General features: G+C 37.8%; 1 protein-coding gene across 1 annotated transcript in view; it reads left to right on the forward strand.

Moving 5' to 3' along the window:
- Positions 1-3,820: 3,820 nt before the first annotated feature.
- Positions 3,821-26,457, forward strand: part of LOC129724638 (60S ribosomal protein L11) — a 32,681-nt gene continuing 10,044 nt past the window's right edge. The window contains exon 1 of the mRNA XM_055679707.1: positions 3,821-4,261. Within this exon, the coding sequence (XP_055535682.1) occupies positions 3,883-4,261 (379 nt within the window). The 5' untranslated portion in view covers positions 3,821-3,882. The remainder of the gene's footprint in view (positions 4,262-26,457) is intronic.

Genomic DNA, 26,457 nt, shown 5'->3' on the forward strand with positions numbered 1-26,457 from the left:
TCATTATTTGGGGTTCTGATCAGTTGGGATTGCTCACTAAACATATATTGCAGTTATTTTTACTGCAAACATAGTTAGAACTACCATGCTCAAAACCATGGTAAAACTGACTGTGATTCGATTTGCTGCGAAAACAAAAAACGTATTTAATTCAACCTCATTCGTATTTGATTTTACTACAACATGGTAGATTTTACCATGGAAACATTTTTTACATTGCGTGATATAATCAACAACATTTGTGGTAAATTCAAATGAAGAATGTTTTCTACGGAAATTTAGTGGTTTTTTGTTTTTATTTTTACCCTCGATATGGTACTGGGTACTACGGGACTTTTCTCAGTGTACTCTTTTGTTCTAGCTTGGATATCTGTTATCTGTGATCATATTAACAGTGTAAAAATTAGTTCGACATTTGCTCACGCGCAGCGACAATCATGTCCGATGAATTCTGCAAGAGTCAGGTATCTTGTTCTAATCATCTTTGATGGAATGTTTCATCTATTAGCACAGTAAGTAGAACCCCACTTGGCAGTAACGTGTCGATTTTTTATAGTGTAGACTCTGCACGGAACTATACTCCGTTGAGTTAAATCAACATGAAAATGGCTACTTTTCGTTTTCCGTGTGTATGAAGTTTTTTAACGCGTAGCTTTTCCATTTGACAGGTGTCTGATCTACGGTAGGTGTCTGATCTACGTAAAATGTCAGCAAAATGTCGATTTTGCCCCCATTTCCCTACAATACAAAAATAGGTTTAACTGCTGACATTTTACGTAGATCAGACACCTACCATTCGATTTCTGAGACTTTTTTACTCAAAATAAGGTATAATTTGACTTTAAGATATTAGCGAATTACCATTAACGCTCAGAAATAGTCGATATTATTTTGCTTTGTGAAATATACTAAAGCAGGTATTAGACGACGCAAACATTTGCTATTTTTGGTACGATTTTTATTTGCACAAAATAAAATCTGTATTGAAAAATAGCAAATATTTGCTTCGTCCAATACCTGCTTAAAACTATGTAAAACCCGGTTTCGTAGAATCACCGTTTTGAGCTGAGTTTTTGTCCGATTTGAGATCTGCTTTTTTTTCAAAAGATGAGTAAAAAGATGCTAATATGTGGACAAACTATTAGAATTGGCCTCAAAACAAAATGGCGTCGAAAAAACATTAAAAATTACCGTTTGCTCAAAAATTCAAAATGGCGGCATTGTTGTCCCTTAAGTTAAAATATGTTCAAACTCGGGGAAATTTAGTTTTGCACAAAAATACACAAAAAAAATATATATAGAAGCCAAGGCAGAAAGAAAAGTCAATTTTTGTTGCACTGTGTTATTATTGTCATTAAAAATATTAAAACGTCTTAACAAACACAGTTGTGAATTTGAATTTACAGCAGCGATTTTAACTTCTTCAGCCAGTCTTTATTTATCGAGGAAAAATTACTGCCTATGAATGATCAACTCTTATTTGCTAGAAATTTCTTTAAGATCAAAACAGGTTCTTTTGAGTATCATAAATTATTGGTGAAAAGAGTTGCAAGTTTTCTCAATGAGCATTCATTAAATTTTCGTTTTTGTTTCTCGGTGTGTGGTTTTGATTTTGTTTCTCGCACACAGAGAAAGAAACAAACTTGTCGCTATCGTGAAAAATAACAAAACAATTAGAAATGCTCTAAACCACAATTGAAGAAGTTAAGATTTTTCCTGTCACTCGCCAAAACCTTGATTACAACTACCGAAAAACGTGTAATTGAGCTCTTGCTATATTAAGATATTGAAATAAACGTATTTTTTTAATTGTAGCAATTTATCCTGATGTCTCGAAACATTGTTATTTGTTATATAAAATATCGTTTTTCTTGAAACAAATTCCAAAATTGGGGTTCATTCTTTTCCGCGGGAAAATTTGTCGCAAGCATCAGTAGGAAAATCGATTGTCGCAAGTTGAGTAACTCAGTTTCCAACTCGAGCGAAAATACTTTTTTAATTTCGGGCAGTTCGAGCTAACTACGTCGAAGTATGACAACAAAGTGTAATGTATAGCTGTCTACTCTTCTTTTTTTAGAAAACCGATCGATAATATCGGTTGTTTTTCTAATCAAAAATTTCATCATCTGTACATCGAGCTTCAAACTGCTATCAAAAACTGGCTGCGGAATAACTTGGATCCTTTCGAAAAAGTTCAACTAAACTGGAAAGAATCTGTGTTGCTTCGTTGTAAGGCTATAGAACAAGAAACGGTTGCCAATAAATCGAATGTTCTCAATGAGTGGCCACGAGTTAAAGACCCGAACGGATACATACTGGTGAATCAATATTTTTTATTTTATTTTTTTCTGAATGATAGAAACTTTTGGCGTCTAGCTAATTAAAGTTACGCACCATTTTCTTCCAAAAGATTAACATATGCTTTGTTTTGTTTTTCTGATTGACGAAGATTTTGACTACATTTATGGAAATACTAGCAACTCTGATAGATTATACAATAGCTGGTGCTCTTTTTTGGAAGACAAGTTTATTGGCACATGCAAACTCAAAGATCATTATTCTCTTCAGTTACTTGAACATTCAAACAGCGATTCGATTACTGAAGGTAAACATTGATCAGTTTAATGGGCCACCTGTCCACATTTACAGTTCAGAAGGCAAAAATTATGTAACACTGAGGATGTTTTTTACATAGGATGATGTGTTAAATAAAAATTGTTAAAATTGTATGATTGTAGATTGAACATTGTATTTTTGTGAAATGTATCTCGTAATAAATAAATTAAAACCATTTCTAATGCATCCCAATTGTTATCCATCATTATTTGGGGTTCTGATCAGTTGGGATTGCTCACTAAACATATATTGCAGTTATTTTTACTGCAAACATAGTTAGAACTACCATGCTCAAAACCATGGTAAAACTGACTGTGATTCGATTTGCTGCGAAAACAAAAAACGTATTTAATTCAACCTCATTCGTATTTGATTTTACTACAACATGGTAGATTTTACCATGGAAACATTTTTTACATTGCGTGATATAATCAACAACATTTGTGGTAAATTCAAATGAAGAATGTTTTCTACGGAAATTTAGTGGTTTTTTGTTTTTATTTTTACCCTCGATATGGTACTGGGTACTACGGGACTTTTCTCAGTGTACTCTTTTGTTCTAGCTTGGATATCTGTTATCTGTGATCATATTAACAGTGTAAAAATTAGTTCGACATTTGCTCACGCGCAGCGACAATCATGTCCGATGAATTCTGCAAGAGTCAGGTATCTTGTTCTAATCATCTTTGATGGAATGTTTCATCTATTAGCACAGTAAGTAGAACCCCACTTGGCAGTAACGTGTCGATTTTTTATAGTGTAGACTCTGCACGGAACTATACTCCGTTGAGTTAAATCAACATGAAAATGGCTACTTTTCGTTTTCCGTGTGTATGAAGTTTTTTAACGCGTAGCTTTTCCATTTGACAGCAAACCGGAAATAAAGATTTCAAACGCTGAAGTGGTCTTTTTCCGGTGACTTGTGTTGTTTAGTGGACACACTTCATCGTTTTCCTCAAAAAAACAATTAGTAAGTTAATGCATAGACATTTGAAAATTAAAATAATTACAAAAAATAATCATAGCATAAATGATATTCTATTATTGCAAAAAAGTGAAAGCGGTATAATGCACCTCTGTTTTTTTTTTTTTTTTTATTTACTTTCAGAAATGGTAAGCTAAACCTAGAAGATCCAAGCACGAAGAGATGGCATTTTTGCTGGGAATTCTCATTATTCAATAAATCGTATAAATCGTTTTAATTAGGAATGTTTATTACATTTTCAGGCTTCCAAAATTGCTGGAAAAGATAAATCTAAAAATTTGATGCGTGATCTTCGTATCCGCAAGCTGTGTTTAAATATCTGCGTAGGTGAGTCTGGCGATCGGTTGACTCGCGCTGCTAAAGTGCTCGAACAGCTAACTGGACAAACACCAGTTTATTCCAAGGCTCGTTATACAGTTCGTTCATTCGGTATTCGTCGTAACGAAAAAATAGCTGTTCATTGCACGGTTCGAGGAGCGAAGGCCGAAGAAATTCTTGAACGCGGTTTAAAAGTACGAGAGTACGAGTTAAGACGCGATAATTTCTCTCAAACTGGCAACTTCGGGTTTGGTATCCAGGAACATATTGATTTGGGAATAAAGTACGATCCTTCTATTGGTATCTATGGACTGGATTTCTATGTTGTACTTGGGCGACCAGGTGAGTCGTTTTTGAGTTTGAAGTCTAATTTAATAACGTTAGTAACGTTTGCATCATGAGAATTGACGAATAGGTATATATTTTTATATATATATATATATATATATATATATATATATATATATATATATATATATATATATATATATATATATATATATATATATATATATATATATATATATATATAAACATAATTCTTTTAAAGAAGATATTGCCGCTGCGATGTTTTTTTTTCTTCAAAACGTGATAAAGCAGAAACTATCAAATATAGTAAAACACTACACTGCCGTTACCCGGTTAACTGTCTCATAATAAACAACAGCATGTTGAGAAAACGGCGATTGAATTTAAATTAATAAAACAATTTAAATTTTCTGATTTCCGGCTATTTTGAGCAATTACATCCAAAACCAACGACGAGAACAGTTTCATGGCACCACAAGTTTAACGTTGAGAACAAAAAACGATGGGTGGAATTAGTTCTACGTTATAAAACTAGAAAAAAAACAATATGGGACAAAATATGCGGGTACATTTTAAAAGTACTCAGAGTGTCGAATGACCACAGGGTTAAAAACACTCTTTAATAAAAGCAATATCTATCTATCTTTAAAAGTACTCGCATATATTGTCCCATCACATATAAATTCAACCAGCAACTGGCAGTATCACCGGCTACGTAGATTGTTCTACAGAAAAACTACATTAATTTAGTCAATTGAATGACATACTCCTATATGCCTAAAATTATCCAATGTAGGAGCAAAATTATATGTTTGCAGTTTGTACCACTATGCAGTGGGACTGAAGACTGGGATGACTCGGGCTACGGGGCTGCCGGGTCGCGGGTCTGCGCGTACTCCCGCTTCGCGCGGGTGTCGCTTCGTGGACCTGCCGGCGCTTCTGCCTCAACACACTCTAGGGTGTCCGGTTATATGGTGGCGTAGCCGCTCGTTTGTCTGCTTGTCGGACACGCGTGCTCTCGCTCGCTCATCGCGCCCGGGTTCATACGCTTTCCGGCTTGGGCCGCAGTCATCAATAAACAGTCAATTTAGAACTAGCACGGCTGAGGGAACCCGACTATCTAATTAAAATGAAGCAATGTGGTGTTGACACACTATGATTTCTGCCCAGAGCTCTGAATGTCAACGTGAAGAAATTCAAGCAAGTGTGGGTAAACGACGGGAATAACTTACACGCAGAGAAAATAACTATTGAGTTTCATAAGAACCCCTTATGATTTTGCGCCACAAGGATTCCTTATAGAAGTCCCTGGGCTTGGTGGTTGAGCTCCTATCTCGGGTTCTTATAGCTTTACGGAATCCTAAGATGGAGCCACAAAACTATTGTATGAGAGTTTTGACAGCCCAAGGACGCGTGCTCCCGGGTGGCGGATGGGAGCTAAGGGAGATGATGAGAGTCAGATACCTATGTTGTAGTCTTACCTACTCTGATCTCGGCAATCTTCTATGTGAGAAAGTTTCTTAAAAATATCAATTAACACTAAAGAATTTTTCTCACACGTGGACCAGACCACATAGTGCAAGCTCTTTTCTTGTCTATATCAATGAATGCATTACAGTCCCACATGATACTTCGTTACCTATTAGATAAAATGAATTAATGCTTTTACTTTTTTCTGGCAGTGTGACTCTTATGCATTCATGGATGAACTGTAGTTAAGCGTGAAAATAAATTCTTCACTTTTTATTGTTAGTTCCATGTGCAAAGTTGTATTGTTGTATGTAGTATTATTTAGTAAACGTGTACGTTGTTTCTTTATCGACTACATCGTTCATATATACATTCTGTTTCATATTCCCTTTTCGTTTTTTTTTATTTTCATTTTATTTTTTATTCCGAGTTTCATAATAAAATTTGGAGTTTAGATGTCTAGATATGTATTGAATTCACCAACACAGCGAAATTTGATCAAGGAACCACAGTTCTTTGTTTTCAAAGCTAAGTATTATTTTATCATGTCTGTTTTTGTTTATTGATTAGCATATGTTGTTATTATTATGTTCCATTTTTTATTTTATTGCTACGATTATTATTGTTATTATCATTATTTTTATTATAATCATCATTGTTTTTCAGCATAGTAAACTAAACAAACAAACAGATGCACATACATTTACACACACACGCACTCACACTTACACACACTTATTAATCTTCAGAGATACTTGCCTTTCCTTATCCTTCGACAGTTAACTGACTAGTTATAGTTATAGTCTTGCCAAGATGCTACCCTAACAAGACAGTATTTTTGCAACTTGCCCAGGGTTATTCTAGTTATTTACACAGAATTTAATTGACCAGTTGGTTACTGAGGCTGTGATGCCAATCCTCTTATCACTGGTATAGCATGAATGGTGCCTCATAACACCAGTGACCCGGCCCTTGGCCCCCTTCTATACCTCACAAATACAAATACAAAATAACTACACGAATCACAAATTGATAAAGACGTATTAAATGAGCATGACTGTTCAATATTTTCAATTTTGCAATAACGTTTTCGTTTAATTTGCGTAAGCTTGATGAGCACCGATGATCAGGAAAGGGTTTAAGCATTTGGGCTTGGTGTATTCCATTTTCACTTTATTCATCTTCACAAAATGCAAACTGTTACTAACACATCTGGAGTAGTGCAATCGTTTTTATATACGAAAACAGATATTATAGGTAACCCTGTAGTTATTGGTTGCGTACTTTACAAACAGTTATTATTAGTAAACAAGTAGGTAGTGTTGCACGACAAACATATTTTTTTATAAAACATTCGGCAAGAGGGAACGTGTAGGTAGGCTAAGGTTTAGCGCTTGAGTTATTTATCCAATCGTTTTGTTGTCAAAGAATGAATTGTATATTTTTGATCAAGCATTCCAATGAACGTATGGTTTTTGCTGGAGAACCATGGACAAATTAAGAAAAACGTGTATTTTCCGAAATATTATTAATTTTTCGAGCTTAAATTTAAAATAACTCGAAAACCGATGCCTTTAGAATGTTTACTATTAAGAGCTTTTTGATTCAAAATGACTCCCTGCATCTTTTGAAATCATCAGAATACAAATATTTTGAAAAATGTTTAAATTAGAATTTTTATAAAAAAAATAATCTACCATAAAAAAATTATTTTAAAAGTTGCGTATTAACGTCAAGTTTCTTTAAAAAAAATAAGAAAAAAATTCAACACTTTTTTTTTTAATTGAAATTTAATGTTTATTTTTAATTTTTTTTGGTCAAAAAAAAATTTTTTGTGCAGTGAATATTTTTTTTATGGTGCATTTTCAATTCCCTACAACTCATTCTCAGACAGTTTTTTTATACAACCAACGGTTTCTGGGCTACAATGCTTCGAATAAAACCTTTGCCAAAAGGCATACGCCCTTTTAGAATGTAACTCATGGGTGTAAAAAATCTCTCCATCTGTGAAAAATGCTCAGTTTGCTAAGCCAAATACGTGTGCAAAGTTTCATTCAAATCAAAAATGGTCGATATTCGACCATAGGTCATTTCGCGCGATCTTGCTCACATAGAATTTAAATGACCAGCTGGTTACTGAGGCTGTGATGCCAATCCTCTTATCACTGGTATAGCATGAATGGTGCCTCATAACACCAGTGATCCGGCGCTTGACCCTCTTCTATACCTCACAAATACAGCAGAATTTCGACCTTCATACTTATGTAATAATATACGAAAAATATACGGAAAAATATACCGCTTCATACCATTAAAGTGATTAACCGCAATCGAGTGTATTTCCAAAGCTATTGCAAAAAAAATTATTGACATAAGACAGGCTGTCGTTATTCTACTTTAACCTTGCGGTTGTTTCTTAAAACAACCTCTTTAGTTTTTGAACGACTTCAGCGTAAAAACTTATTTTTTAGCTTAAAAGGCTAGTTCGGGACCTCTACGGTTCGGTTTCATATCCGACTGAATACTTTTTTCACTGAAATTTTAGAGTTGTGTTTATTTACGTTGCACTTTTTTTGTGCCGAATGCTGAAAAATATCAGGGAAAACAATGTAAAATTTCAGAGAAAATCAGGGAACTTGGTTTTGAAAACCACCCTGCAAGTGTATACATCCTAACCAATTTTTTATTCTGTATGGCAAGTGATTTATTCATTTATTCGAGATGAGATGGTGGAAATGCTTGAGGGTTGCACATGGTGATATCATGCTAAGTAAGTTGGACTGTTTTAATCCGCCTGATTACTTTATTGTGCCATCTCCACTATTCTACTAGTATATAACTAGTATGGACTGTGTATTAGGGTGCCAGCCAAAATGGTCATCTTGAATTTCAAAAAAAATAACCCTATACAAAATGTTCACCTGCTCGAAAAAACACCCTGTGCAAAATTTCGGCTCAATCGGACTTAAAATGGCGTGGCGCAAAACGATTGAAGTTTGCCTTTTTTGAAAACCGAAAAATCACCCAAGAGAAAATTGAAATTGCGGTTTTCGATTTTTTTTATGCCAAATGATTTAAAAATGCATGAAACGTCGAGAATTGGTGTCATCTGAAAAAATTTTTTTTTGCAAAAATCTTCTCTCTGGGACCTTAGTCGTTTTTTCAATTGTGGAAGGCGGAGTTCAAATTGGTTAAAATTTATCTTTTGAAATTGATCACTAGTCTCTCGAAATAGCTTGTATAATGATATACACTATAACTAGCATCGAATACACTATGTTTCATTAGGGTGGTTCATTTATTCGGCATAGGGTGGTTCATAATATTGGGAAAAATGAGTATAAAATAAAAAAAGCACTTCGGTTCGTTTGATTGGTGTGACGTCTTCGACAAAGTTGTAGATAATAATTCTGTTTTTCCAAAAAAAAATACACTTAAAAAATTTTTTGATTATTTAATTTAAGAAAAATTAAAAAATAATTATTCAAAAGGGCTCATTTTTTAAAAACTTGATTTTTTTAATTAAACCTACAAAAGATTACCAAAACAATGAAACCATTCCGATCATTTAGAAATCAAGAAAAATAAGTTATAATTTTTTGAAAAAAAAAAAATTTTTTTTGAAAAAAAGAAATATATTTTCAATTTTTGTTTTAAGGCTTTTTTTTTTTTGGAAGGACAAAATTTTATTTACAACTTTGCCGAAGACACTATGCCGTTTCGACTGTAGACATATTTTTAATTTCCAATAGAGCACTCTATGAGGAATTAAGAATATTTCTACAGTCAAAACGGTTTATTTGATTGGCATAGTGTATCTGGCAAAGTTGTAAATAATAACTTTGTTCTTCAAAAGAAAAATGTACCCTGTGAAAGAAAATTAAATTAAAAAAAAATTTCAGGAAAACTTTCGTAGTTTTTATACAAAAATCAGTTTTTTTAAATGGCTGTTTTGGATAATTAATTTATAACTTTCTCTTATTTTTTTTTTTCGAAAAATTAATAATGTGTTTTTAGAGTGTTTTTTTTTTTTTTTTTTTTTTGAAAAACAAAACTATTATCTACAACTTTGCCGAATACGTCACACCGCACAAACGAACCGTGTTGGCTCTCAAAATATTTGTAATCATCAATATCTATCCGAAATAGCATTTTCAATAGCTTTCCAAAAATGAGTTGTGTTTCAAAATAATAAACCAATAGCACAACATGGCATCTTTTGCCTATAAAAACGTTTATGTTTTGGTTTAGATTATTTTTTTTTTTTGCACAGAGTAGTTTTTTGATACATTTTGTAAATTTGTTCTGTAATATCTTGCTATTTTACATATAATTTTTCCAATCAAAAAAATGGCTTTTGAAAATAGAATTAGAAATTAGAATAAGCTATAATTAGTCTGTCCGATTTTTATTCGAAGACGAGAAACAATAAACAATTCAACATTGCCACCCTAACGACAATCATATAATAAATATTATGTTTCCAGGAATTTTTCTATTGGTATTCAGTGAAAAGTGATTTTTTTCATTTTATACTCATTTTTACACAATATTATGAACCACCCTATGTCGAATAAATGAACCACCCTAATGAAACATAGTGTATTCGATGCTAGTTATAGTGTATATCATTATACAAGCTGTTTCAAGAGACTAGTGATCAATTTCGAAAGATAAATTCTAAAAATTTTGAACTCCGCCTTCCACAATTGAAAAAACGACTAAGTCCCAGAGAGTAGATTTTTGCAAAAAAAAAATTTTTCATTTTTTGGTTCATCTGATTCTTATTCACCTAAATCAAGTTCTTCGGCGTGTATATCGTCTTCTTGAGCAATTTTCTATGGGTTTCAAATCAATCACTGTTTCTGTTATTTCATCGTTCACTTCACTGTTGTTCATTTGTTCTTTCTGTTCTTCACTACTTTTATTCATTCGCAAATCGTCTATGAATTTTACGTCACGACTAATCGTACATCGATCATTGTTCTTGTCAAGAAAATGATATGCAGGGTGGCCACCCAACCGGGAAAACCGGGAGAACCGGGAAAAAACCTGGAATCGTTTGGAACCGGGAAAAAACCGGGAATTTCACTGAACATTACGAGCCGGGGTGAGATGGGGCCAGTGGGGGTGAGATTGTGCCATACAAATCCATTTTTCAGCCATCTTATGGCGATCACAAGACCAAAATTTCGTGAATTAGTTTCCTCGAATACTTAACCAAGAAAGACGACTAGTCTTCTGACCCGGAAAGATGGATGACGAGTCACGGGCTGGATGGCACAATCACACCCCGGCTGACGCTATATTCAACTTATTTCTTACAGTACATATATCAGTTTTTGTTTTCATTCATCTTCCTCTTGAAAGCTAACTTGACCATGGTAAGCTCCCTGGAATTAGCAGCCAAATGGCTCAAATTTTGCCTAGAGCAAATGGTTCACAAAGATAATCTCGCGGGAGCTGTAACTGATAGATGTCGCCAAGAATACTCACAACTATTTAGTATGCATTCGACAAAGACGTTGCTGACTTTCTACCGCCGTAGCGAAAAGCGCCTTGATACTTCTTGTAGAGATCTGATAGATGGTACAGGCAAGAACCTTAGGAAGGTTTACCGTGTTTATTAGGAAGATTTTGATTCTATCGCATGGCAATGCCACGTTGGAGCGAGGTTCCTCCGTGAACTAGCAGTGCGTAGTCATGAATCTAGAAAAAGGAAGACTTGTAGCGCAACGCTTGGTGCACGAAGCAGTACAGAATGTCGGTGGAGGAGACGAAATTGATATCACCAAGTCGTTGATCCAATACGCTCTTATTTCACAAGCCCGGAAGAAGAATGTCACGGCCCGTGCCTCTAGTGCCCAAATAAGTTTTCAAACGGACTTCGAAAAAATCACTATGAAGTTTTATAAACATTTTTTAAGTTCTTATTGAAGCTTTTTAGAGGTTCAACTGAAGACCGTCTAAAGGCGGCACTGGGCAATAGAGGGTTAAAACGATAGAAGCCAAAAAGGCAAAACTCCTTGCGGACACCCAGAAAGAGACAGCAGAAGTGATGTGTTTCAAGTGTTGTGAAAATCTGATTGGCCTGATTAAAATTAAGTTTGTTTTGCAAGAAATGTGTAACATAATTCTTTAATAGGGTAATCGCTCCATTATTCATCTCAACAGCTAGGTGCCCCTTTATTCATCTTATTTCTCTCATTTGTCCAATTTACCGTTAAATTCATACAAATGTTTTACGTTGAAAATATTGTAGAATTTGACGATTAATTTATTAAAAAGGGGTGATGAGATGAATATAGGTACTGAGATGAATATAGGAACGATTACCCTATATTGATTCTTATATGGTTATGGTAAGAACGGTTCCTACAAACTTAGTTTGGCCTAGAAGTCCACGGTAGTGAGTATTATATGCGTTGTTTATAAGATACTTGTAGACAACATCTCATCTCGGAATAGATGACGTCCGTCACATTTTTCGAATTTTTGCGACCATATCTCTTGATTACAATAAGACTGAACACGTTTAAGAAGTAGCTTTGAGCATTTTGGGATGTAAATCAAAAGTTACGCTTTTTTAAACTTTAACTGTATAAAAAACTACAGAATTCAAAAGTACAATTAGCCGGGAAAAATATTTGAACGAACCGGGAAAAACCGGGAAAAAACCGGGAATTTAATTTCAGGGTTTGAGTGGCCACCCTGGATATGCCTTTTGTTGTTTGGAATATCCCACGAACATTAATTTTCGAGCTTTTACTTCCATTTTCTTTCTTTTCTGTGCAGGAATTTGCACCCAAACCTCACAGCCAAAAATTTTCAAATGCTGGTATGATGGTTTTCTGCCATACCACTACTCAAACGGACTCATTTCAATCGACTTTGATGGTAAACGGTTCTGAATATATTTCGCTGCAGAGACCGCTTCACCCCAATATTTCTGCTCCAAACCGGCTTGCAGCAACATACACAGCGTCATCTCTTTCAAATGAGGGTTTTTTCTTTCTGCCAAGCCGTTTTGTTGAGGAGAATAGGGAGCTGTGAACTGGCTTACAATACCTTCACCCTTGAGATAATCTTGCAAGTCCTTTCCTGTGTATTCCCCATCATTATCCGATTGGATGATACGAGGCGTTTTTCCGAACTGTGTTTTTTTTGTGTTTTACAAAAATGTACAAATTTTGGATTTTCCTGGTGGTCTCCGACTTCGTCTTCAACAAGTATAGAAACGTCATTCGAGTTAAGTCGTCAATCAGAATAAGGAAACATTTATTTCCGCTGGGGGTGCTTGTCATAGGCCCACTTAAATCTGTATGTACTAGATCTAACCTCTCTTTCGATCCTCAATCGACTTGCCTTTTGAATGGAACACGAGCCATTTTCCCTTCTAGGCAACAGCGGCAGATTGTTTTTAACCACAGTCGATCAGCTTCATCCCTTCGGCGTGACCATTTGCCGAAATTGCTCGAATCACGTCCGGGTTACGATGACCGAGACGACGGTGCCAGGCATGCTGACAATTAACGGTGTGCTGTGACTGTACACTAAACATTGCTTGCTCCGGAGTACACAATCCGTAAATGTTACCACGGCGAGTTGTCACCGCTGAAACCTCTCCACGTTTGTTTCGAATTTCACAACGATTGTCGGTAAATACAACATGGAAACCTTTAGATGCAAGTGTACTCACCGAAATTAATCCACTCGTTAACTTTGGAACAAATAATATATCGCGCAACACGATTTCAACGGTGTCACCTGCACCATTGACGCCAACAATCATCCCTTGACCAGATCCAATGGCCTCAGCCTTTGCGCCATCAGCTGGCAAAACACTTACTCCTTCAATTTTTTCGAGCACTGAGAAAAAATTTCTGTCACCTGTCATATGACGGGACGCGCCGCTATCAACACACCAACAATACTGTTCACTGTCACTGACAATCCAAGCGAGAGGGTCATTATCGACACTTACTTGTTTAACCTTGACTTCTTCCTTTTTCTTGGATTGGCCCGATGTTTCCGTTTTGTTTTGCCAAATACGAACTAGCTCCTCTTCAAAAACTATGACAATTTCGCTTAAAGTGTCCTGGTTTCTTACAATGAAAGCAAACCGGAGCTTCTTTATTCACTTCACTCACGACACCTCTAGTTTTGCGAAACTCCGTTCGCAAAGCTTTTTCACCGCCTACACTTGCTGATCCGTTCCGCTCTCGACGTTTCTCAGCTTCGGCGAGCAACTTTGATTTTACTAAATCCAATGTCAATTCATCTCGCGGCCGCTGCTCCAGCGCTGTCGTTAGAGGGTCGTACGTGTCAGGCAACGAACACAAAAGCATCGCCACCTGCCATTTCACCGGGATCGCTTCACCGGCATCTGCGATACGTTGCAGCAAATCTGTAAATTGTTGTAAGTGCTGCTCCATATCACCATTCTTCTCTAGCTCTAGTCGCGTAAGTTCTTGAGCAGGTATACATCCGAAACATTGCCCTCAATGCTTGCCAAGCGTCTTTATCATTGGTACAGTTCCGGATCAGACTCTTCAATGCACAATCCAATCGTCGCCCGGGCTTTGAGTTCTGCTTTGGTCCATGGTCCCGGACAGGCTCCGGCTTCGGTTGCAAAATAACATGCCACAATTCATCGCGAATAAGTAGCATTTCGATCTTCAACTTCTAAGACTGATAGTTTTGGTTGTTCAACTTCGGGAGTGAAAAACGTGTCTGGTCTACTCACGGAATCACGAATAAACGAAAGCAACCGACTTTCCGACAGCGATTTTTTTCGCGGTTTACACGCTGGGTCCGAAAACTGTTAGCTGACAAGGGATTGAAAGTAACTACGCAAGAAATACGTGGAATTTAAGTGCGAAAAGTAATAACTCGTCGGAGTAAACTTAATAACGTGTTTATTCAAGTACAGTTTCAAATAGAATGGAAGGTTAGTTTTTTCGTGCTTTTTATTTCTGCACTCTCCTCACACACACATATCTACGATAGGGTGTATTCGCGTTGTATGAACGTCGTTGAATTACAGTATTGCCAACACTACCGACACATACAGAATTTTGTTGTCCCCGGTGGCGCAGCGTATTTTGCGGCACCCGAATAATCATACAGAATACTGATATTTGCTACTATACGAAACAAAAAGAAGAAAAAGACAATTTAAACGGCACTCACGCGTTAACCCAACACTCCTCACTGTGCGTCGACAGCGGCAATGTAGTCTTCACTTGGCTTGGGTGCACACAAATAAATATCGAGTTCTGCACTGATAGACGACGAGTGACCAGTGCTCTATTCATACATTGCCTGGTTCCAGTATGTTTTCCTTCAAGACATCAGTTTTAATTACATTCTAACAGCAGATCGTTAAATTGTCTGATAGTAGAGGTGGTTACGAACTTTCCGAAAAAGCTTCACCTTCAAGACATCAAAATAGTCTAGGTTCATGGAAGCAAACATTAGTTGCCCTATTGGGACGAGGAGATTCTGTCAAATTTTTTTTGCCACTGCTATACACGATATCACAGCAGCGTACTCGCATGTGATTGGTACATTGTTCGTGAAAATTAGACCTTGAAACTTTTATGAAATTTTTACTGTTGAACAATGAAGTGATAATGATAACTGAAGAATAACAAAATTTTTCATCATTTTATCAATTCACATGATCCATCATGTGGTTATATCAGTATTATCGTTTGAAATCTTTTATTCCAACGCACACCTTGATTTTAGCTTCCGCAGAATGTATCTCAATATAGTGCGGTTAGACGTAGTCCTACGTCAAAAAAAAAATGTATTTGCAATGCATTTGCTCCATTTACGGTGGAGACAGCAGCACTGTCTGTCCACTTTCTATGTATGAAGTACAATACTGCATGTTTAAATACACTGTTGCCCATTGCCAAACCGCCGGTAATATCGTTGGTGTCGCTACAAGCAAAGACAGAAACCGTTTTTACGAACTAGTTAGTAGGCAGTAAACTTACATGGTAGCGCATAAGTGTAACGTTTAAAATAAGCACGACGGTTTTTCAGGATTTTTCTTCGAAGAGGCTCGTCTGTTTGTGGTACAGTCATACCTCGATATAAGGCAACTTTATTTTTATTTTCGTTACGTTATATCGAAGCAAAAAAAAATATTTAACCCTCTGATACCCAGTGCTGCCTCTAGACGGCCTTCATCAGAAACTCAATATCTCTTCATCAAATCGTCTGTTCACACTTATTTCTCATAAAATGAACTGACATCACTTTTTCCTATGTTTATCTGCGGCTTCATGATTATCTGAATCGCACGATAGCAACCATCACACTTTTTATGTGAACAAATGACTAAATCAAGAAAATTAATTATTTTGTGCCTCAGCCTGCAATGATATTTCAAATTAAGAGATTATTAGTGAGAAATTTGATTTATATTTCAGGTTTGTATAAGTTTTGTTTCTATTCAACTTTAAAATACTGAAAAATTTACAAAAAAAGCGAAGACCCGCCTAGAGGCGGCATTGGGCACTGCCGACATCAAAAATTTTCAGTGATGCCAAGTATGTTTTTTTTCATCTGTTTCTTGTTCAGTCATGGAAAGGCGACAGGAATCCAAGCTTTGATGATGCAGGAGCTTGACAATGAAACGAATCTGGACTGTGATATTTAGATCCATCATCGCTAGCAGCTGCATAACAATTTAGTTAACATAAAATTAACTCGAAAAAAATTCTGTTTTGATAAAATGTTACTTAGATTTTTTTTACGCGAGTGCCCAGTGCCGCCTTTTGGCGGTCTTGATATTTTTTCAAAAAAGTAACTATTTTTCAAAACAGAAGTTTTCTTGTTATCAGACATGTGTGGCCATCCACATACCACGTGGACAGATTTTAAACGATTTTCAGCGAATTCAGTGAATTTCAGTGAATTGTTACTGTAGGATGCGTGAATACCTATTTTCCATCACCTATTAATATTTTCAAACCTTCCATATGCACTTTACTTAATTTTACTTACTTTCATGGGGACAGATCGTTAAGATCCTATGCCGAATCCAGAATACGTCTCCACAAAACTCGGTCTTGGGCTGCTACTCTCCAGTCTCCCCTTACACCCGCTGCTCTGGCATTCTCGTCCAGCGCGCGCGCGGTCTGCCTCGAAGTCGTCTGCCACTATCCGGTTCTCTGCTAAAATATTATCTTTGCCGGTCGCTCATCCGCCATCCGTGCTACATGGCCAGCTAACTGTAACCTGCCGTGTTTAATCAGCTTGACGACATCAGCGTGCGCCTGCGCCACACCCCGTTCTCTAGTTTGCCTCCGAGTATTGATCGCAGGATTCTACGCTCGAAGACCCCAAGCGCTCGTCGATCGGCCTTCTTCCACGTCCACGATTCATGTCCGTAGAGCGCCACCGGGAGGATCAGAGTCCTATAGAGCGCAAATTTCGTACGGATCTGTAGGCTACGGGACCTAAGCTGGCTATGCAATCCGTAATAAGCCTTATTCGCCGCCGCAATCCGCCTCTTCACCTCGCGGCTCACCTCGTTGTCACATGTCACGAGAGTACCAAGATAAACAAATTCGTCGACCACTTCGAAAGTATCCCCATCCATCTCCACCGCAGCACCAACACCCGTAGAACTACCACGCTCTGTGACACCCTCCATGTACTTCGTTTTGGCAATGTTTATGGTGAGTCCAATTCTCGCAGCTTCCCTTTTGAGAGCCGTAAAGGCCTCCTCAACTGCTCTACGGTTAACACCAATTATATCAATGTCGTCCGCAAAACCTAGAAGCATGTGAGACTCAGTGATGATGGTGCCGCTCCTCTGCACACCTGCCCTTCGTATTGCACCTTCCAAAGCTATGTTGAACAGCAAGTTCGAGAGTCACCTTGCTTCAGATCATCCAACGTCACAAACGCGTCCGAAAATTCGCCCGCTGTCCTTAGTTTTGTTGGGAAACCATGTTCTAGCATTATTCGCCAAAGCTCGTTGCCAACGTAGGCCAACGCACCTCTTGTATGGCTGCTACCTCCACATTTGCCTTCCATAGCTCTCTGTCCAAGATGCCCGCGCGTGCCGGTTCGAGCAGAGTCCTAACATTCCAAGTACCAAGTTTCCAATCGTTGTCCTTTTTCGTTTGCCTAGGTCTATACCGATTGTTCCGATTCGTATCATTCTCTGGATTGTTCGTAGTATGTTTATTTTCAGCATTTCAGGCCTTCAGCATGTGATGCCTAGTCTCGCGACGGGGCCGCCGTCTTGGGTGTAGCTGGCGAGACACCGCATTTCATAGTTCAGTCGTCCGCTCCGGTTCAGTCGCTGTTTGAGCCGCCCCTGATCTGGGGAACAGACGCTCAGGCAAGCTGCTCTCCAAGAAGAACAACTCCCCTTCCCTGTCAGCATACGACCAAGTTTCCACCGGTTCACCGATCTTCCCTTGGTTGCTCGTATCCCAGTTGGTACCACGTGGAGGTAGGGATAGAAGTTGCTGGGCATTATGCAATGGACCACACTGGGGTCTATTTTATGCCAACTATTGCATTGCCCAGCCGTTTACCAACCATCCTTATGCACATTTTGGACAATTTTCGCATTGGTTTCAAAACTTACTACAAGCATTTTTTTAAGCAATTTATAGCCCAAAAACAGTTGCTGTATCATTTATTTTCAATTTCAATACATTTTAAAAAGTTACCTTGTATCGAGGTAAAAGTTTCGTTATATCGAGTTACGTTATATCGAGGGTATGACTGTGTTCGCACTTGGAACGTCTTATGGTGGACTATAAACACCAGAGGGGAACGGAGTTTGCAGTTGGCTCAAAAATTAACTCAAATTAGTCCTGAAAAGAACTGGAGGAATTGTCTTTTGCTCAGCTCCAAAGGAAGAAGAATGTAGGAAAACAACTCTGCTTCTATGCTACCAACTATTTATTCTCTTGTATCTCCTGCTACTGCTGCTACGATGTGAATGGTTGCGCGATAAAAACTGAATGAACGCTTTTTTTTAACTCAAAGTATATTTATTCATATTTTTAAATGGTTACATATGGTTTACATAATTATTGTTAAGCCTTTCAAGGCTCTGCATCTTTGTTCTGAGGTTTGCTGGTTACTTATTTCTATAGATTTACATTATTTGTGTAGAATTTTACAGTTCTTCCTTTATAGGAATGTTTTTAGTTGAAAAATAAATTTTTATAACCTACTTAACTACGTGTTATTCGCGTTACGCGGCCTCCCCGGGCGAAGGTACGGGTTAACAAGGCTTTGTCACCGAACGACAGTTAAATACGCGAGCGGAACCGATAATCGAGGCGGACCAAGACTCCTGTTAGCAACGACTACCCGGCCTCTCCCGTTTCCTGCTAGTTGCCTTACTACAGCGAAGGCCTATGCTTCTGGAAGGGGGAAATAGGTTACGTTCTAAAGGATTTTCTGTATACCATTAAGGATCACTCTGGCCTGATTAAGTCTTCTAGCTAGTGTCCTCGCTAATGGCGAGGTCTATGCTTCTTGAAGAGAAATCAAAGAGTAATCACTTAGTAATATAGGAAGGTTTGGTCCGTCCCATGAAACGACTAAATTCAGACTAACCATAAACTTCGATTTTATTCAATCAAAATTTCCTTATATACTAATTTTACGCTTACAATTCAATATTTACAAATCAATGTATAATACAGTCTTTAAAGTACGGCAGCGTGAGCCACCTGCCTCAAAACGCTGACCCTACGTAATTACTATTTTGTTGCCAATCGTTCTACCTGTGAGTGCATGGCTACTACATGCTACCTGCGGGAGCATTCGATTGAAATTTGATCTTCTGTTTATTTACGTTTTGAGTTTATTGGCGCTGCTCGCGCGGGTTATGGAATTTAATTTTATCACGGCAGTAACATTCCGGCCCCCGTAACTGAAAAGTTACGCCACCTTAACATCTGTCGTGATAAATATTATAATGCATCTTCATTTATTCTTATAATTGGTTTTGGTCATGGTTTCCTTTTTCTGGGTTGAGGTAGTGGATATCGTGTAATTTGTTGTCTCCTGGTTTTCTGTTTTTGCAATATATAATATAGAACAGTAACAATCATAGCTAAAAGTATTGTTGTTAGTACAATGATAATTGGAGTTAGCAAATGATGATTGTTTATTGGTTGGATTTTGCCACTTGATGTGGTTGTAATGTCATCAGTTATGTCTGTATATGCGGCTATTTGTTTTTCATCTATTTCGTGTGGAATTTCATTTTAACTTTGAAAAAAATCTTCCTACTTTTTGATTCTCTAGTATTGCTTGAGTATGTTACACTGTTTTTTGAACGAATTTCGCATTCAGGTTCCATGTAAATTATTGCTGCGTAATGTGGTGGTGTTGTGGTTCTTTGACCACAATGTATAATTATTTCTCGTGGATTCTGGGTATAATATAATACTACATTAGGATCAGACAATGTTATGATTTCAAAGTAATCGATTTCAAGTTGTTCAATTTTACACATTTCTTTTGGTAGTTTATGCAGCATGGCAGCTACAATGCAATCTGGTTCCGTAAGAAAAGTATTTTGATGAGTCATATAATAACTTTCATTAAGTTTAGTTACATCTTTAGAAATATAAAAGCATTGTTCTTGGTGATTGATCGCTATAAATGAATTATTTATCGTTATGATGGATCTATTGTAAACTCTAGGGATTGGAATAATTCTGAATAGTTCGAATTTCTCTCTATTTATAATAATTGTTTTTATTATTATGTGAAGTACATCTTTTTTTAAGGTGATTTCATAATGGCTTGCAAATTGTTCTTTTGGAACCATACAATCATGTGGGATTTTCTTTTCTATTTTGGCAAGTATTTGTAGCCTCTCTGTTTCTAAAATAGGATTTCGTTGAACTAATTTATACTTATTTAAAGTGCTTTCGGTAATTTGTCGAACGAGTACTATGGTTTCCAACAACTTTTTTACTGCAATATCAGCTCTTTTTGAATTATATTGGTTTGTTAAATGATCTAACCTTCCCTGAATACTAAACATTTTTTTGCTGAGTTGTGTTTTCAAAGTGTTTGTTTTTTCGTCTAATGTATTAATGAGATTAGATAACTGATGTAACTTTAGGGTATCTTCATGATGTATTATTTGTAGTTGGTCTTCTAAATCGTCACCTCCGAATACTAAATCTTTCAAAAACCCAAAAATACCTTTGCTGCGTTTCATTCTTTTCATTTTTTCTTGAAACATTGTTTGTATATCTTCGATGGCAACTACACATTGTTGCTCTACTGCTATCGCTGATTCGATAATGGTGTCGTCTTTGATTATTCTTGATATTTTACTTAATGCATTTCCTAAATTTGTTTGCATGTCTTCAATGTCTTTTATATCTTCTAGAGGTTTAATGTTTGTTTCTATTTCTGAGGTCCATAGTCCCCTTTGTACAATACACGTTCCTTCATGGTGAAATATAAGACCGTCCTTGTTGATCGGCTGAACTCTTAGAGATGTTGCTGGAGATATGATTGATAACAACGTGGTGCTGAGTAGAAGTGCCTTAATCCAACTGCATGGTTTGATCCGCTTATTTCGTTCTGGTATAGTTCGGGGTGGATGTTTCTTTAGATGTTGGTCTCTTAGTTCCTTAATTTTGTCAATACCCAGTTTATTTCTTTTTCCTCAGTTAGAGAAATTTTCGTCCGCTAGTTTACGTTTCGTATTGATGACCTTGTCGTTGTTTTGATTGGAGTTGTTGTTGCTGTTATTGCTGTTGTTGATTACGTTGTCCTTGATGCTAACGTCGTTGTGTATGATCATGACGTGTTGTTCCGGCATGCTCGTTGATGGGAGATGTTGAGCGTCTTCTGGTTTCTCCTTCTGTGTAACGTCGAGAACCGCTATTTTTGTCGCTGCTCTTTTTATAATGCCCTTTTCCGTTTGTATGTCAGCCTTTCTGACTTGTCCATCTTTATCGGGGTATGTTTTTATTATACGCCCCTTTAACCATCTTCCAGCTGGTACGTTGTCGCCTGTGATGATGACGGTATCGTTTTCTTCAAGTGGAATGATCTCCTCGGTCCATTTGTTTCTTTTTATTAATGTTGGGAGGTATTCTGTTTTCCAACGATCCCAAAAGAGTTGTCCGTAGTGTTGCGCTAGCTTCCATTGTTCTTTATTAAATCCATCTACTGTTGGTGCAATTGGGGATACATGTTCTCCTGCTCGTCTGATCAATATGTGAAACGGTGTTAGAACTTCATCGTTGAACGTTTCGAGCGGTATATGAGTAAGCGGTCTGGAATTTAGCAGAAACTCTGCCTGGATGAAGCCGGCTGTTAGTAGTTCTGGTGTAGGCATTTTACAACTCTTAAACATATTTTTCAAGGAAGTCTTTATGATTTTTATTAAACGTTCCCATGCACCGCCGAAATGTGGTGCTGCGGGTGGGTTAAATGACCATTGTATTTCGAGTGCTGCCGATTGTCCTTTCTCCATCGTGGTGTTTATCTTATTCGCCCATGCTTGTAGCTCTCTTATTTCATTCCAGGCACCTATAAAGTTCGTGCCGTTATCGCTGTACATATGGGACACCTTTCCTCTTCTGTTTTAAAAGTTTTTGAAACATGTTAGGAAACTGTCGGTATCTAATTTTTCGGCCATTTCAATGTGTGCTGCTCGGCTCGACAAGCAGGTGAACAATACTCCCCAGCGCTTTTCTATGGATCTATGGACTCTTACTGGGCCGAAGTAATCCACACCTGTATGCGTACTGGGCCGGAGTAATCCACACCTGTATGCGTGAACGCATGTTAATATGGTTTTGCTCTAAAGTCGGGTAGCGCCGCCATCAGTGGTGGATTAGGTTTCGTTCTCCAGATGATGCATTGTTGGCAGTGTGTTTTAACATTTTTCAGCACGGCGCGTACTGCTAGAATCCAATATTTGGTTTGAAGTGCCCCGATTACTGTTTCATCTCCGTGGTGAAGGTATTTTTCATGGTATGATCTCACAAGGAGATGGGTAATGTGGTGTTTTTGAGGAAGGATTATTAACTGTCTGGCCGAGTTTTTCAATGCGGATAAGTTTTCTAACCGTCCTCTGCTACGCATGACGCCATTCTCGTCCAGCACTGGTCGCAGGCTTGATAAAGGACCTTGCTTGGTTAATTGTTTATTTTTAGTTAGGTCCATCATTTCGACAGGAAATGCTTCCCATTGGGCCTTTTTGTAAAGCGTATTTTCGACGATGTCTCGATCATTTCTGTTAATAGCTTTTATGAAATTTCCTTTCTGCGATCCAATTGACAAATTTCTGTAGTATACATAGGTGTTGAACTAGTTTCCAGTAATTTGAGTAGCGGTTTTCTCGTATGAAATCATATTGCTGTATTTCTGTTGTTTTATGTAGTGCTAATATATCCTTAGATTCTTCTGAGGTTTCTTCAATTGGTTTTTGCGTAGGCCAGTTGTTTTCCTGAAGATGCAGGAATCCAGGTCCATTTATCCAAATAGATTTTCTTTTCACTTCCTTCGTTGCTTCGTCAGCTGGGTTTTGCAGCGATGGGACCCAACGCCACTGTTGTACGGTTGTTGTATCTAGAATTTCTCCTATGCGGTGAGCCACGAAAGGCTTATATTTACGATGATCAGATCGAATTCATGCTAAGACTGTTTGCGAGTCAGACCAATATATTCTTTTTGATATTGTCGGACGTATTTCATTTACTATTGTTTCTGCTAGCCGGGAGCCTAACACAGCTGCTTGCAACTCTAATCGTGGTATTGAAAGTGTTTTAATAGGTGCTACTCTCGATTTAGCTGCCACAAGGCTACCGGTATTTCCGCATTTTATGTAAATTACTGCGGCAAACGCATTTTCACTTGCATCTACGAACGTGTGGAGTTCTAGAGGTGCTCCGATTTTTATGTGAAGACTTCTTGGGATTTTTAGATTTCCCATCAGTTTTAACGTACTGATCCAATTTCGCCATCGGGGCAGAATGCGTGACGTGATTGTGTAGTCCCATTCCATCGATTCCTTATGTAATTATTTTTCCTTCTATAATTTTGTGCGATATTAATCCGAGCGGGTCATAGATACTCATCACGAATGAAAGTACTTCTCTTTTTGTCGGTGTGTTTAACGTTTTTAATGCTTCTGCATTTAGTTCATCCAACCTTAGTTGGTAACTAAAATAATCGTGTTGTGTATTCCAGTGTAGCCCTAGGACCCTTTCTACGTGAGACTCTTTGTCAGTTATATCTTTCTTGTTTGAATCCATTAACCACTCGGGAGTGAGTGAAGTAACTCGCGTTTGTTTGATATGAAGTTTCTTATGAAGAAACCTCCCTTTTCGTGGATTGTTATAACATCGTTGACTGTTTGAACTGCTTCTTCTTGAGTGTGGAAGCTGTCTAGGTAATCGTCGACGTAGTGTTGTTTTACAATAGCGGTTGCTGCGGCGGGGTGAGTTTTTTCGAATTTTTTTCGCATTAAAGTTTTTTACTCTTTGAGGGAGATCGAAGCAAGCTGTGATCAAGAACGGACGTGAAAATGTTTCTCGTCAGAATTTTTCATCGTTTTTTCAAATTTTTATAAGATTTATTTTCTATCCGGAAAAGGGATGTGTCTACGTTTATTGAATGAAGGCCGCTGTTGTTTCGGTGAGAACTCCAAGTGTTTGATTTGAATCGCGATGAAGTGTTCCGAGGGTTGTCGTGTACGGTTGAGGATAGTGCAATAATGTCGACGTATTTTATTTAGCCTTCCCGTCGCGTAATCGTTATATTTTAAGTGCAAAGGGTGGAGTAAAAGGTAATACGAAATGTGGCGGTTTCGTATTATCGGTGAGAGTGACGTCAATGTTGAAATCCGTGAAAGATTCGTGCAATTTTGTGGCTAATTTGTGAGAGCTGCATTTCTTTTTCGGTGGCGGAGCACGTTTCCCGCTAGCCCTTGCCTTGCCATAAGTGTGTGTGAGTAAGTGCAAGGTTGCTCTTGCGTGTGGCACGTTCTCGCACCAGATGGTTCAGAGAGGACGCGAGAATTAAAGGATAAGTATTGGTGTTGTTGACGATTTGCCTGTGTTTTTTTTTTGTTTGATTTGCATGGCAAAAGGGAACCAATGTTTTTTTTCTGCTTTTCACAATTCCTTTTGTGGGGATGCTACATTTCTGTATACTGAACATCGAAAATGTTGTACAGATTTCCAGTATAAAAGTCTGTAGAAAAATTTGTAAATTTCGTCGAAAATCGTAGGAATCTTTATGGCTTTACGAATCTGTAAACTGTAAACTGTATGGATGAGAAATTTATAATTCACAGATAAATTTAAATTTACATATGTGGCATCTCTGATTGTTATCGCGGTTTCTTAGATGCCGGTTTTGGAATTTTCTCACTCAATCGTTTACAGTAGGTACAGTGCGTACTGGGGCCGATGCTGTTCGGGTGACTGCGTCGAAACAGTTCGGGATGTGTTTTAACGCGCGTCAGTTTTTATTGTTGTTTTTTCTCCTCGCGTGAGAAAGGACGCATTTCGCGCCGCGTCCTTTGCAGTGTGGCGTCGGCCTAACATCGGCCTGTATTTTGAAGGGCGCATTTGCAGTTCTGTATGTACATATACTTGTGTGGAAATTTTGTTTTGCACAGATTGGCCTGTGTTTGTGGCATCCCTGCTTGTGACCGCGGCTTCGTGGAAGCCGGTTTTGAATTTTTTTAATTTACCGATTGGGCCGATGCGGCGCCAACTGCGTCGAAACAGTTGCGCGTCAGTCTTCATTGTTGATATTATTTCCTCAGGTGAACGGAGACGCTGTTACGAACATTTTGAGCAGTTTTATGCCCTTAATTTATGATTTTTCTAGCTTTTGAGTAAATACTGAAACACATAGACAATTTTAAATTTAATTAAGTAGAAATCTTGTCGGTCAGCATGGCAAATAAATTTTGATTGCGATTTGTTAAATCTAATTAGTACTCGGTCTTGTTAGATATGCATATTTGCATTTTCAAAAATTTTCTAGCTATGAATGCATGAAACTTCGCCAGTTTTTCATACTCAGTAGGTATCTTCGCTTTATTATTCAAGAAGTAAGTGGTAATCAACGCGAAATACCGTATCTCCGCGCGTAGCGTCGGTAAGAGGGAATAGAGCGGTCGCGCATAACTTTCCGGGGTAAACGTGTTTTCGGCCCAGGTGAGCTTTGCTCAAATATAGATTTTCGGTGTGTTGTGACTTCCGAGGTGTACCAAACCATTTATTCGCAGACTGTCCACTAGAGATGGTCGGGTATGGGAAATTTGTTACCCGTACCCGACTAATCGAAAATTTTCAAACCCGTACCCGACCCGAACCCGTAGTCTGGTTTGTTTAAAATACCCGTACCCGACCCGAACCCGAAAAATATCTATTCCAACTACCCGTACCCGACCCGTACCCGACCCGTACCCGAAAGAAAACAACGCCGAAATTGCTTGAACCCGACCCGTACCCGACCCGTCCTGGATTTTTTTTTTTTTTTTTTTTTCAAAATACCTGGGTACCTCGCACGTTATATGCTCGTTATATTCTCGAGATGATGGCCGGAGTTAGACAAAAACCGAGTGTGAATGTGAACGCATGTTAATGAACCCAGAGTTCCAGGCCCACTATAAGGAAGAGGTCCACTATGAAAAGTGCATGTCTGGTAAAGTTAAAAAAGCGACGAGTTTTATGTGAACATCGCAGCAACCTGAAATCTTAATATTA

This window comes from Wyeomyia smithii, chromosome 2 (genome assembly GCF_029784165.1).
Source record: "Wyeomyia smithii strain HCP4-BCI-WySm-NY-G18 chromosome 2, ASM2978416v1, whole genome shotgun sequence".
NCBI lineage: Eukaryota > Metazoa > Arthropoda > Insecta > Diptera > Culicidae > Wyeomyia > Wyeomyia smithii.